This window comes from Myotis davidii, unplaced genomic scaffold, assembly GCF_000327345.1.
Source record: "Myotis davidii unplaced genomic scaffold, ASM32734v1 scaffold1203, whole genome shotgun sequence".
Classification (NCBI taxonomy): Eukaryota; Metazoa; Chordata; class Mammalia; order Chiroptera; family Vespertilionidae; genus Myotis; species Myotis davidii.
In genome coordinates, this window is record NW_006294353.1 from 774,362 (window position 1) to 788,891 (window position 14,530).

Below are 14,530 nucleotides of genomic sequence, written 5' to 3' on the forward strand. Positions count from 1 at the left end.
CACTGGGTGCCATGGGAGTGCTGAAGGTCAGAGGTGACACACTCAGAATTAGCAGTCGAAGAGGCCTATTCCCAAGCATCCGGGGGGCCTTGAAGCCCCTGAATTAGGAGTCGCGTGGGCCCTGGTGCACCCTTGGTGGCATCTGTCCTTTTTATTTATTTATTGATTGATTGATTGATCTCAGAGAGGAAGGGAGAGGGAGAGAGAGAAACATCAATGATGAGAGAGAATCACTGATCAGCTGCCTCCTGCACGCCCCCTACTGGGGATCGAGCCCGCAACCCGGCACATGCCCTTGACTGGAATCAAACCCGTGACCCTTCCGTCTGCAGGCTGATGCTCTATTCACTGAACCAAGCCGGCTAGGGCGCACTTGTCCTTCTTGAGTAAACTTGAACAGGCTGTGTGAGAGGCCAAGCTCCACAGATACCAAAGTCGCACTGCATTGGTCTGCCAGAATGCTCCCCCTCGAGAGGCCTGGGCATGCTCGTCAGAGGCCCCCCATCAGGGTTGTGCACATGCCGATACCTCATAGGAGCACTCCTGTGTCACATAGAGTCAGGGCAGGGACAGAGGATGGAGTACAGAATCCTGGCACTGTGGGCATCGAGACACGCCTGGCAGTTGCAGGGAAGGGTTTGCAGACAGAAGATGGCAGACAGGAAGGCTGGCGTGAGAGCTGAGCCAGTTCTTAGGAGACAGGCCTTCCATCTCCCGTCTCCTGTAGGCGGTCAGAAGGGTCTTGCCCAACACATTTGAAGCCTCTTCTGGAACATCACTGGCATGCCCTTGGCCGTGGGGGTGGAAGAGCTGTTGGTGGACAGACCTGTTGGGTCTTCCCCTCCCTCTCAGCGCAAGGGGAGAGTGGTGCTGTGACGGGGTGCAGAGAGGTACAGGCTGGCCACTGGGTGAGACTGACCGACTTGGCAGAAACTCTCTTAGTCTCAGTTTCCCCTTTTACAGAACAGGGATCCTGTCTGCCCTCTTGGCTCATTGGGTCCTGAGGAAGGTTTTCTGCTAAAATACACGTGAAAACACTTTAATAGTGTATATTTGTAGGTGTTGAAAAGCTTGAGGATTGCCGAAACCGGTTTGGCTCAGTGGATAGAGCGCCAGCCTGCGGACTGAGAGGTCCCGGGTTCGATTCCGGTCAAGGGCATGTCCCTGGGTTGTGGGCACATCCCCGGTGGTGGATGTGCAAGAGGCAGCTGATCGATGTTTCTCTCTCATCGATGTTTCTAACTCTATCTCTCTCCCTTCCTCTCTGTGAAAAATCAATAAAGTATATTTAAAAAAAAAAAAAGAAAAAAAGAAAGAAAAGCTTGAGGATTAACCATTGTACAAAAACCACCTTTCAGCCAACAGTAAACTGGGTGGTGCCAGTGGCAGACAAGATGCGCTTCGATGAGATCTTCCTGAAGACCGACCTGGACCTGGATGGCTATGTGAGCGGCCAGGAGGTGAAGGAGATCTTCATGCATTCTGGCCTCAACCAGAACCTTCTAGCACACATATGGTAAGGACAGAATGACGGATATCAGCTCCTTAATATTTATGTGGGCCTCGCTCTGTGGAAGATAATAATGGCTGTGGGCGGCTCAAAGGGGCCCCGTGAAAATGAGGCTGTGCCATAGGAAGGACAGGAGGGTGTGGCAGTCAGGGATGGTCAGGGTGCCTCCTCAGCCCTGCAATGGCCTCTTGTCTGTCCCTTACTTTATTCTCACCAGGCTGATGGGGGCTGAGCAAGGTACAGGTATAAAGGCCTGTACCCTGTATTTCGTGCCTGTCTGTTCACTTTCCTCCAGCAGGTGGGTCTCCTGTCCTGCCCCCCTAGAGAGCTCTGGGGTGACCTGTTTGAATGGCTAAGACCAGTTCCTGCTAGTGATTATGCTGATTCTAGCGGGAGGTCAGCCTTCATCACAGTCTTTTGGGATGGAAGCACTTGGCCGCCTGTCGGGGAATATGCAATAAGAACCCCGAAGGCTCCAGCAGGGCAGACCCGGGCGGTGGAGATTGTAGCTGTCTGCCCTAGAGACGGTGCCCTTTGCAGGACAGTGACTGGGCATACTGTTGGTGAGACTGGTTTGCACCTCAGGGCTGGGTTGAAGAGCAGGGCTCACTCCCACTTCCCTTTGGGGCCAGCCAGAGCAATGTTCACATCACTGGGGTGGCTCTTTTTGTAACTGGCCAGTGTTGAAAGTCACTTCTTAGCTTTGTCCTCAGAGCTCAGGACCTTCGGGAGCTTCCCTTGGGGTTATAAGGAGAGAATTTTCCTGTAATTCTGGAGAAGGGAGTCCTCCAAGTAGAGCAGTAATTCCATGTTGTAAAGGGAGGCTTCTGTCCAGGAAGTGGGCCATGCCATCCTCAGGAACACATGACACCCAAAGTTAGTCACAAACCAGCTGAGGGAGGCCCAGCTGCAGCCCCTTCAGATCCAGTGTCCTTTGTAGAAACCAATAAACACATCTCCTTTATCACTTGAAATGGACGTACACAGAAGTCAAAGGCCCGATCATTACTTAAAGGGACAATGCAAGGGAAGAAATTTATACCATATACTCCAACCTGTAAGTGGTGTAACAACATGTAAATGACACAATTAAAGCATAAATCCTTTGGGATTAAAGAAGGAATGCAGAAGATTGCATATAGGGAGTGAAGGGAAAGGGCATACTGTGTGAGTTCTAGAATCACCACTAGGAAAGTGAGACAACACTCTAGGTTACTCTGCAGGTGACGGTGGAAGGGGATGTAACTGAAGGAGAGAACAGGGCAAGGTGGGTTGCAGAGGGAAAACGGACTAGACCAGGGGTGGGCAAACTTTTTGACTCGAGGGCCACAATGGGTTCTTAAACTGGACCGGAGGGCTGGAACAAAAGCATGGATGGAGTGTTTGTGTGAACTAATACATGTTAACACTGCTGCTGGTGAAGGAGCGGAGGGGAGAGCAAGAGAACCCTCCGCTCTTTTGGCTCCGCGGGCCGGATAGAACAGCCGAACGGGCCAGATCCGGCCCGCGGGCCGTCGTTTGCCCATGGCTGGACTAGACCTTTCCCCTAACAGCACCTAGTGCCGGGTCAGTCAGCACAGTGTCAGGACCAGCATGGACCTGACAGAGCACCCACAGGTGGCCTTGGAGCCCACGATCCTTGAGAGATGGGAGGTGCTGGAGAGAAGTACAGCCTAAGCTGCTGTGGGCTCGGTGTGCAGCAGCACTGGCCCTCAGGCAGACCGAGAAGTAGCTGCAGTGTGAAATCATGCCCCCAAACTGATGGAACAAAGACTTTCTAAAATGAGCCTTGATTAGCGACTTTCAGCGTCTCCATGCTCCCATGCTCCCTCTGGCCCTGTTCATGGACAATGTTTGGGCCTGAGTTTGCTCAACATTCCCAGCTCTCCTTGCTGTGCATTAGAAAATGATTTCATTTTTGTAGTGATTTTGTGTAGTGGGAAAGAGGCTGCATGTTGAGTGGGCAGTGACTGAGTGAAGAGAAGACCTTTCTGGAAGACGTGGAGGTGTAGTCCTTACCATGAAAGCCTTCCCTTCCCATAGCAGCCAGCTCCTGGTTCCTGAGGTGTCATGGAGCTTATGTGCTGCCTTGCCTGTCTGCCAGGACAGCAGAAGGCCACGTGGGCAGTGACACCTCAGCAGAGGGGCTGTCCTGTGCAGCATAGCCTGACTGGGCTTTTCAGGCCCCGTCCCCTTATATGACAACCCAAAATGCTGCTGCCATTGTCTCCATTGAAAACCAGTGTCCCAGGCCGTTAAGTGACCCAGGGCTGCAGAAATTGGCTAAAGATCTGAGTGCTCATTTGCCCAGCTTCCATTTCCATAGGAATGACTGCTCTGTCCTGGACCATTGTGTCCACCACCAGTATACGATAAATAGCCAGGAGGGAGTCCCCTCCTGCCCCCAGCCCCTCCTTGACCAGTGTCTGGGTGGGAGGCCAGGACTGATCCCCAGAGTCGGATGTTTAGTAGAAAAGGTGTTGCACTATGGCCTGTTGTTTTTATCATCATTATCCAGTTTTTAAAAGCATGGGTCCCGTGACTGGTACTCATTGCTCCGGGTGAATCCTGAATCTGACGTCTGTGATGTGTAATGAGCGTCCCACATTTCTCCCAGGGCCCTGGCCGATACGAGGCAAACGGGAAAGTTAAGCAAAGACCAATTCGCATTAGCTATGTATTTCATTCAGCAGAAGGTCAGTAAAGGCATCGACCCCCCTCAGGTCCTCTCGCCGGACATGGTCCCACCCTCAGAGAGAGGCACCCCTATCCCGGTGAGTAGCCACTGGCACACCCCTGTCGTATTTGAATCTCTTCCACAGCCCGCCACCAGGTGGCGCTGGCAGCCTGTGTGAGTCTTCCCCACGGGTCTCTGGTGTGTCTGGATGCCCAGTTAGTTCTTAGGCCTGGGGGTTGGGGGAGACATAGATGATATTATCCCTCATTCTAAGACCTACTAGTCCCTGCTGTGGGGTGAGTTCAGTGTGGTAATATGTATGAGTGTCTGAATTTGGTTCCAGGACAGCTCAAGTTCTCTTGGGTCGGGGGAATTCACTGGTGTGAAGGAACTGGATGATATCAGTCAAGAGATCGCCCAGCTACAAAGGTATGTGAGAGTGGCTTCTTCCCCTCAGATTCCGATTCTCACACAAGCCTACCCCAGGTCGCTATCAGAAGTATTGGAGAGAGGTTCAAAAACTCCTGGAAAGTGACCATCACTAGATTGATCAGCAGAAGTAAAGGGACACAAATTCTCCTGCATTTCTGAAGTGGCTTAATGAGCTTGAGTATATGAGTCTTCAGTTGGAGCCAGTGGGCTGTGGGGTCTCAGGCAGGTGGTAACCAGGCAGCACCAGCACCTCCCTCCACCTTCCCCAAAGGCCTTGTTATCTCTGACACATAAAGTGACTGTGGCTCAGGTGGCAAGTTAATGGCTTAGGATTGACAGCTAAACTGTTAGAGGGGCCTCACGTCCAGGTCTCCAGCTCCATTTCTGGGTTTCCCCCATGTGAATGAAGGCTTTGGACAGGACGTTGCACTCTCAGAGTCTGGCATAAAGAAATATGCCCACTTCCTGTAGGTCCCTGTATTCCTCTTCAGAACTGCATCTTCTTTGTTTGTTTTGTTTTGTTAATCCTCACTGGAGATATTTTTCTATTTAATTTCTAGAGAGTGGGAGGGAGAGGGGGAAAGAGGGAGAGAGAGAGAGAGAGAGAGAGAGTGAGAGAGAGAGAGAGATATCAATGTGAGAGAGGCACATCGATTGATTGCCTCCTGCATGCACCCTGACCGGGCTGCAGCTTGAACCTGCAACCCAGGTACATGCCCTTGACCACGGATTGAACCTGAGACCCTTCAGTTTGTGGGCCAACGCTCTAACCACTGAAAAGCTCACCAGCCAGGCTGCATCCTCTTTTTAGTTAATTCTGGGAAAGGGGGCACTTTCCTTACTTAGGGACAGTGAGCAGAAGGGCCAGAAGCACTTTGCTCTCCATGGGAAAGAGAGCACCTATAGGATTGGGCAAAAGTAGGTTTATAGTTATGAGTATGAAAAACAGAGTTTACTCTTGTATTATTACTTACTAGAGGCCTGGTGCATGAAATTCATGCACTTGTGGGGGTCCCTCAGCCCGGCCTGTGCCCTCTCACAGTCTGGGAGCCTTTGGGGGATGTCTGACTGACGGCTTAGGCCCGCTTCCCACAGGGCGCGGGCCTAAGCCGTCAGTCGGACACCCTTCGCGCTGTCACGGAGGTGGGAGAGGCTCCCGCCACTGCCACTGCACTCACCAGTCATGAGCCCGATTTCTGGTTGAGCGGTGCTCCCCCTGTGGGAGTGTACTGAGCACCAGGGGGCAGCTCCTGTGTTGAGCATCTGCCCCCTGGTGGTCAGTGCGTGTCATAGCAACTCGTTCTGTTGTTGGGCCAAAACTGGCTCTCCAACATCCCCGACGGGTCCCAGATTGGGAGAGGGTGCAGGCCAGGCCGAGGGACCCCACCAGTGCACTGTCAGGGCCGGGGAGGGACACGGGAGATTGGCCAACTGTGGAGGGACAGCGGGAGGGCTCCAGGGTGTGTCTAGCTCCTCTTGCTCAGTTCTGATTGGCTGGACCCCAGCAGCAAGCTAACCTACCGGTCAGAGCATCTGCCCCCTGGTGTTCAGTGTACGTCACAGTGAGCAGTTGAGCGGCCTTAGCATATCATTAACATATTACGCTTTGATTGGCTGAACGGCCAACCAGATGACTGGATGCTTAGCACATTAGGCTTTTATTATATAGGATTATATTATTTTCCATAGGAACAACTATAAGCTTACTTTTGTCACACCCTGTATTTATACAAAAATAAAATGGCAGTATTTTGCCAGAGTGGGTTGGATTCTGCTCACAGCTGGGGGCCCTCAGCTACAGAGGTATGTGTGCGTGGCTTCTAACCCTCTCAGAGCCCTGAGAAAGCAAAGGCAGGTCAGATGTCAGGTGGGACTGGTTGGGTGGGTCACAAAGCCTCAGCCTGGGCTGCCTGCAGAAGCCAGACTCACCTTCATGCTCAGTCCAGAGGATGGCCCCTGTTCTCCCCCTAGTTCCAGGGCCTGTGTTCTCCAAACCAGAGATCAATCAACCTCGCAAGGCGGAGAGGGTCTGAGGGCGGAGGCCAGTGTCCTAGAGCCCCATCAGGCTGTTAATCAGTACAGCAGGTGGAGGAGCATAGGGTCCTATAAAGCAAGGGTTGGGGTCTTAGGAGGGGCATTAGTGTCCAAGTCAGGCCAGGGGAGCCTTTACAGCTGTGCAGCCCCTGACAGCCAAAAGTGTTCCCTCTGAAGGTGAGAGACCAGTAAGAGCATCTATCCACAGGAGGCTGGGCCTGGAGTGGCCCCAGATGGCAGCTTTGAGAGGAACTCAGCAAGCTGTTGCTGGTGGGGGTTGTGGCGACACCTGCTGCCTCTCCCTTTACAATGTGGTCAAATCATAATGAGTTGGTTCTAAAAAGGACATTGTTAGGTAGTTCTTAGGTTTGTGGAAACGAATATTCAGATGGTGACCGTTGTTTCATATCTGGCAGAATGTCCTAAAGAAGGCCTTCTTGTGCAAGTGCTGGCAGGGTGCATTGGCCAGTGATATTCCTGCCACCGAGACAGCCCCTTTGGGCACAATAAGAGTGACTTAGTGCGTACAGCAAACTGCTATAGACTGTGGGGCTTAAAAACAGACATTTACCTCTTGAGGTTCCAAGATCAAGGTACCAGCAGGTCTGGTGTCTGGTGAGGTTGCCTCCTGGTTCATAGATGGCTATCTTCCCTCTGTGCCCTCACATGGCAGATGGGATGAAGGAGCTCTCTGGGGTCTTTTTTATAAGGGCCCTAATCCTGTTCATGAGGGCTCCTCCATCCTCCTATTACCATCACTTTGGGGGTTAGGGTTTCAGCATATGAATTTGAGGGGCACAAACGTTCAGTCCATAAGGAGGAGAATGAGACTGGTTTCTGCCACCGGGGGTTGATAGCTCTGTGCAGTTGAGGAGACAGACAGGGCCCCACTGAGCACCTGGTGAGCATAGTGGCCAACCACAGCCTCCTGCTAGGGGTTAGCTGGGGGCAGCCCTGGAACCCGAGAGCCTCACTACCACTTTTTAAAAAAATATATTTTATTGATTTTTTACAGAGAGGAAGAGAGAGAGATAGAGAGCTAGGAACATTGATCAGCTGCCTCCTGCACACCTCCTACTAGGGATGTGCCTGCAACCAAGGTACATGCCCTTGACTGGAATTAAACCTGGGACCTTTCAGTTCGCAGGCTGACGCTCTATCCACTGAGCCAAACCAGTAAGGGCGTCACTAGCACTTTCTGCTGCCAGCCTCTAAACCCCACCCTACTTGCACCTTCAGTTTTCTCACCATGGCTCCCCCAGCCAAGCTTTGCTTTCCTCTTCATGTTGTCTAGAACGTTCTTCCACCGTGTCTGCCATTCACAGACCACCTCCCTGAAGAGCACTTTCCTTTCCTTATCCTGTTGGGTTTACTTTGTGGCCCTTAGATGTATTCATTTGTGCAGTGATTTGTCACCTGTCTTCCCACTGGACTGTGAGCTTCCTGAGGGTAGGAGCCTCTGGTCGTGTGTCCCCAGGTCCTCAGCCCTCGGTGCTTCCAAGCAGTAGATGCTCTCTATTCAGTGAGCGAGTGAATATAGGATTTGAAGACGATTAAACAGCTTAAAATATCACATATTTATTAATACACAGCTCTAGGGACCAGAAGTCCCAAGGGGCTTGCCTGGGCTCCCTGGTCAGGGTCTGACAGAGCCAAGGTCAATGGTGCTCACTTGTTCTCCTTTGCTCCCGAAACATCAGTCTTTAAAGTCCTCCTCACCATGGGCATCACTCTGACTCCCTCTTTGAAAATCCTTTGCTTTAAAGGGCTCTCATGTCCTCAGTGGGAGTGATGCCTCATCCCATCCACAGGTTTTCCCCATGCTTTCAGGCGAGGGGATCACCTAGGGCAGTGGTCGGCAAACTGCGGCTCCTTGAGTGTGGCTCTTCCACAAAAACTGACCCAGGGCAAATGGTCCCTGGGGTCATTCCTAGACTTCCGTTGGTTTCCATAGGGATGGATGGAATTGGGTCTTTTTTTTTTTTTTAATGTGTTTTTATTTCAGAGAAGAAAGAGAGAAAGACAGAAACATCAATGATGAGAGAATCACTGATCGGCTGCCTCCTGCACGCCCCCAACTGGGGATTGAGTCCGCAACCCGGACATGTGCCCATGTCAGAATCGAACCCAGGACCCTTCAGTCCTCAGGCCGACGCTCCATCCACTGAGCCAAAGCAGCTAGGGCAGGAATTGGGTCTTGAGAAGTCAGGTGGAGAATCTGCACTATGGTGACAGTTAACTTACTCTGTGCTTTCATGAAATATCTTTAAACACTCAGGGAGAAATACACACTGGAACAAGACATTAGAGAAAAGGAAGAGGCCATCAGACAGAAAACGAACGAGGTGCAGGTAAGCGTGGTGCATCTTCTGGTCGGTTGTCCTGTGTCAAATGGAGGGCAGGGGGTTTTGTCAGTGGTGGCAGGATGGGGTCATGGGGAACGTGGCCCTGCACTCACTGGGAATTGGAGCTCTGTGGGCGTTTCCAAGTGAATTTTCTTAAGTTCCCTATAATCATAGACAGGGGCTTTAAAAATTTATTAAGATATACAATTTGCATAATGTAAAATTCACTATTTTGGAGTGTATAATTCAGTGGTTCTTAGCATATTATGTTGCCTAATCATCATCTCTAATCCTAGAATATTTTCATCACCCCAAAAAGTTACTTCATAACCATTAGTAGTCACTCCCCATTTCCCCTTCCTTGGAAGGCTCTAATCTGCTTTCTGTCTCTGTGGATTTTTAAAAACTGTTTTTATTTACTTTTATAAGTATATTTTTATTGATTTCAGAAGAGGAAGGGAGAGGGAGTGAGAGGTAGAAACATCATTGATGAGAGAGAATCATTGAGTGGCTGCCTCCTGCATGCCCCCCACTGGGGATCGAGCCCAAAACCCGGGCATGTATTCTGACCGAGAACCAAACCGTGACCTCCTGGTTCATGGGTTGGCACTCAACCCCTGAGCCACACTGGCCGGGCTGTCTTTATGAATTTGTCTGTTCTGGACATTTTATATAAATAGGATTGTACAACATGTGGTCTTTTGTGTCTGGCTTCTTTCTATCAGCCTGAATTTGTGCGGTTCAGACAATGGCCTCTAACCTGTCTTAGAACATTCTTGCTCCGAGTGTTTCCTAGTGGGTGGTGGTGATGGCAGAGACTGGGATTGTCTAACACCTGGGATCAAACTCGCTCTCCTTAGTAGCTTGATTTTGGACAAGTTACTTAATGTAATGTCTCTGGGCTTTGTGTGACATTGGTAATGAGTGTTCTACTCTTATGGGTTGTGGGGCTGGAGCATGGGGTCTGGCACATGCTCAGTACTTACTTGGGGCCAACTCAGCTATTCAATGAGCAGAGGGGAGGTTGTACCAGGAACAAAATGGTCAGCACCTGGGAACTACACCCTTGAAGAGACATAAGTTCCTGCAACGTCCCAGGTGTGAATGCATAGAGAAGGCACTGTCCCTGGGAGAGGAGTTGGCCATGGGTCCCTGAGCTGGGACTGGCTCTGCGTGGGGTTTTTGAGTGCTTTGAACTCAGAGCTGGGGGAAGGATGAGCACAGTGGAGCAATCAGGATGCCAGCCCACCACATCTCATCTTGGTGACCATGGATGGGCGGCTTAGCTTCCCAGCCTTCATCTCTAGCTGGCAGTGAGGATCAGTGCATGGGCTGCTCTGCATAGAATTGAGACCAGCATTTGGTCCCAGTGTGTCCCTGGTTTGTTCTGGGCCACCTCTTAGGGTGGGGACCTGAGTCCGGGCTAGGGGAAGCCAAGTCAGGCTCACAGTCCTTCTACCTATTCCCTGCATTTACCCACAGGGGGCTGGAACTTTATGAGATGTGGGGTGGATGGCACTTGATGCCTGCCCACTGGCCCTGTGAGAAATGTCTTCTGTCATAGCTGCAGTCTGCAGACAGGGTGGGGTGGGTGTGTCTACTCAGCTTTAGGACTTTCATTGGTTCACACTCTACTGTGTCCAGGCCCTTCTTCACTGGTTTCTCAGTCTCTCTGCATATTGGCAGTGAGGACTGAGCCTTAGATGGTCTCCTGGAATGTTCTGGGTCGGAAGGCAGGGACTGGCCTACCTCTGATATTCAGTGCTTTTTTTTTTTTTTTAAATCCTCACCTGAGGATTTTTTCCCCATTGATTTTTAGAGAGAATGGAAGGGAGGGGGTGAGACAGAGAGAAACATAGATGTGAGAGAGACACATGGATTGGTTGTTTCCCACATGCACCCCAACCATGAACGGGGATCAAGCCTGCAACCGAGGTATGTGCCCTTGACCAGAATTAAACCTGCAACCCTCAGTCCACTGAGCCAAACCAGCCAGGGTTGATATTCAGTGCTTTTATAAGAGCACCTCATAGGTGAAGTGACTATTTTTTTTACATGTTTGTACCTTCATCCAGTCATTTGATTCTCACCATGCCCTCTGATTTTCACCTTAGATACAAAGCGCTCCCTCTTCCCACTCCCCCCACCCCCATCCCACCCAGGCACCCACATTGCTTCACCTTCTATCCTTTCATTTCTTGGTGTGGTGTGGTGGAGCTGGCCTTCCCTTCCCTCATGTCTTTTTTTTTATTAATATTTTTATTGATTTCAGAGAGGAAGGGAGAGGGAGAGATAGAAACATCAATGATGAGAGAGAATCATTGATCGGCGGCTGCCTCTTGTATGCCCCCTACTGGGGATCAAGTCCACAACCTGGGCATGTGCCCTCAACAGGAATCAAACCCGGGACCCTTCAGTCCACAGGCCGATGCTCTATCCATTGAGCCAAACCAGCTAGGGCTCCCTCATGTCTTAACCCAGCCTGAGTGGTTCTCCCTTCCCACCGCATTGCCTAAGCCAGCTATGGTTTGCATTCTGATCACTGAGGAGCTGGGTGCTGTAATGTCATTTAACTACCAAGGAAACCAGTCACTGGGTCTCCGGCATCTGTTCCCAGCCAATTCTGAGAAAGCCATTGGGTCTTTGCAGATATTCAATCTAAAGTCCTGGAGCTACTGTCCCCTCTGGTCTGTGGCAAGCATGGTGAGACCCCCTGGACTCCTACTGGTGGGCTCCAACAGTGTACCCCTGCAGCTTTACGACACTTGGGTACATGTGCACCTTGATAGACATCCCCCCCACCAGCTGGGAGGAAACCTAATTCTAGCCAGGCCAGCCCAGTTCTTTGGGGGCCTCCTTTGTAAGCTGGCTAGAATGATGGCAGCTCCTTGGCCAGGGACAGAACAGTTTATTTTTCTTACAGTTCTATGAAAACAGGTTTACCTTTCATTCCTGTTGCCTTTTCCCAGATGGGTCAGGCCAGGATATCACTCATCACACCTGCTGGCACAGCTGTGGGTCAGGGCCCAGTCCAGAGTGGGAGCCCTTTGTTCCTCTCAGGTCAGTTTATGTTTGGTTTTAAGCAGCAAAAGCTCAGCTCAGCCTCAGCCCCCACAATCCTGTTCACGTCACCTCCCTCCCCCATCCTGCCCTGGGCATCTCTCAGCTCCATTTCCTTTGCTACCCACTACTGTGCTGGTGAGGGCCTGCGGCATCTTTTTGTTTTGTTTTTGTATCAACAGTTTTACTGAGATATAATTCACCCATTTGAATTATATAATTCAGTGTTTTTTAGTATATACACACAGTTCTACAACCACCACCACCACAATTATAGAACATTTTCATCACTCTAAAAAGAAGCCTTATTCCATTAGCCATCACTTTCCATCCCGCTCCCCCAGCCCATGAGAACTACTAATCTGCTTTCTGTCTCTATGGATTTGCCTGTTCTAGACATTTTATATAAATGAGATTATACACCAGGTGGTTTTTTGTGTCTGGCCTCTTTTTGTGTGTTTTTTGTTATTGTTGTTAATCCTCACCCAAAGATATTTTTTCCGTTGATTTTAGAGAGAATAGAAGAGAGGAAAGAAAGGGGGACAGAGGGAGAGAAAGGGAGAGAGAGACATCGATGTGAGAGAGACACATCGATTGGTTGCCTCCCACATGCACCACAACCCTACTGGGGCTGAGGAATCAAACCTGCAACCCAGGCATGTGCTCTTGACTGGAATCGAACCTGGGACCCTTCAGCCCACAGGCTGATGCTCTGTCCACTGAGCCAAACTGGCTAGGGCATCTTTTCATTTTCTTGATGGTGTCCTTTGAAGTACAAAAGTTTTAAATTTTTGTGAAGCTCAGTTTTTTTATTCCTTTTTTTTTTTTTTGCTTTTGGTGTTACATCTAAGAACCCACTGCCAAGCCCAACGTCATTAAGATTTATCCCACGTTTTCTTCTGAGAATTTTATAGTTTTAGCTCTTAGATTTAGGTCTTTGACTTATTTTGAGTTAATTTTTATATATGGTGTGAGGTAAGGGTCCAGCTCCACTCTTTTGTATGTAAAAATTCAGTTGTCCCAGTGCTTTTAGTTGAAAATGCTATTCTTTCCCCCCACTGAATGGTCTTGGCACTCATCAGAAATTCAATTAGCCATAGAAGTGTGGGTTTATTTCTGGACTCTCAGTTCTATCCCATTGACCTCTATATATCTCTCTCCTAATGCCAGTACCACACTCTCTTGATGACTGAAGCTTTGTGGTAAGTTTTGAAATAAAAAAGTATGAGTGTGTCAACTTTGTTTTTCTTTTTTCAGATTTTGTTGGTTAGACCAGCTCCATGGTTGAGTGTTGACCTATGAACCAGAAGGTCATGGTTAATTCCTGTCAGGGCATATGCCCAGGTTGTGGGCTCAATCCCCAGTATGGGGCTGCCAGGCAGCCAATCAGTGATTCTCTCTCATCATTGATGTTTCTCTCCCTCTCCCTTTCTCTCTGAAATCAATAGAAATATATATGTCAAAAAAAAGATCGTTTGGTTAGCCTGGATCCCTTGAATTTCCTTATGAATTTTGGAATCTGTTTACAGTTTCTACACAGAAGCCAGTTGGGGTTCTGGTGGGGATTCTGTTGAGTCTGTGGGTTGTCTGCATTATTTCTGTTCTCTCTGCTCAGACACCTCCCCCACTGTGACCCCAGTGCCCTTCCTAAATGCGCTGATGAGTCTTTGTCTCTGCAGTGCTCTTTAATGGCTCCTTATCCATTTCAGAACAAGGCCCAGATTCTTTGACATGCCTAGGCTGTTGGCCACCTGCTGTCCCAGGCTGCCACACTTCGTCTCCCCCTCCCCCATCACCTGTCCTTCCCTCAGATGTGGTAAACCTACACCCCGACTCTCCACCACCAACCCCCTTTCAAACATTCTGTGTTACCTCCCAAACGTGTCAGACTTGAGATGTGCTCTTTGAATTAAAGGTCAGGGGCACAGAGACTGCGGAGTAGAAAATGCAGCTCTCCAAAATAACTCAGAGATGCATTTTACCTGTTGAAAGAAGAGAGAGCTGAGATGTTCTTGTCCTCAAAGCAGGGAGAGGGAGACCATGCACAGTCTTCTGGTTTTGTCCTCAAAAGGCACCAGCCACCTGCAGCTCTGGCCAGCCCTGGGGATCAGCCTTACCACTTGTCCTTCCTCACCCCCATTAGAGATCCTCAAATTCACCCCTTTCTTTGAGTCCACAGCTACCACTTTGCCGAGGCCACTGTCACCTCTCCCTGGACCCAGGCTGAACCCTTTGCCCACCGTCCTGGCTCCCTCTGTTGGCTCCTCAGGCTACCTTCTCTTCTGCCGTCCTATTTCAGATAAGACATTCCATTGGACTGGTCTGGTTGAAAATCAAAGACGAGCCTCCTGTCCTCCCTTTGGTCTCCAGGGATGCAGTGGATTTGCTCCCAGGAGGCCTTCCCTTGTGCATGTTTAAGGAGAGACAGCTATGCATATTCCCCCCTTCCTGTTTGCACGAATGCCACGGTGC

General features: G+C 50.1%; 1 protein-coding gene across 4 annotated transcripts in view; it reads left to right on the top strand.

Moving 5' to 3' along the window:
• The window catches only part of EPS15L1 (epidermal growth factor receptor pathway substrate 15-like 1), a 106,965-nt gene that overhangs the window by 48,616 nt on the left and 43,819 nt on the right, over positions 1–14,530 (top strand). For all 4 annotated transcript variants that reach the window (XR_001514692.1, XM_015567011.1, XM_015567012.1 and 1 more), the window contains exons 10-13: positions 1,359–1,516; positions 4,128–4,284; positions 4,531–4,616; positions 8,932–9,004. Coding sequence is in view for 3 of the 4 variants with exons in the window: in XM_015567011.1 (XP_015422497.1) it covers positions 1,359–1,516; positions 4,128–4,284; positions 4,531–4,616; positions 8,932–9,004 (474 nt within the window). In the remaining variant the exon portion in view is untranslated. The remainder of the gene's footprint in view (positions 1–1,358; positions 1,517–4,127; positions 4,285–4,530; positions 4,617–8,931; positions 9,005–14,530) is intronic.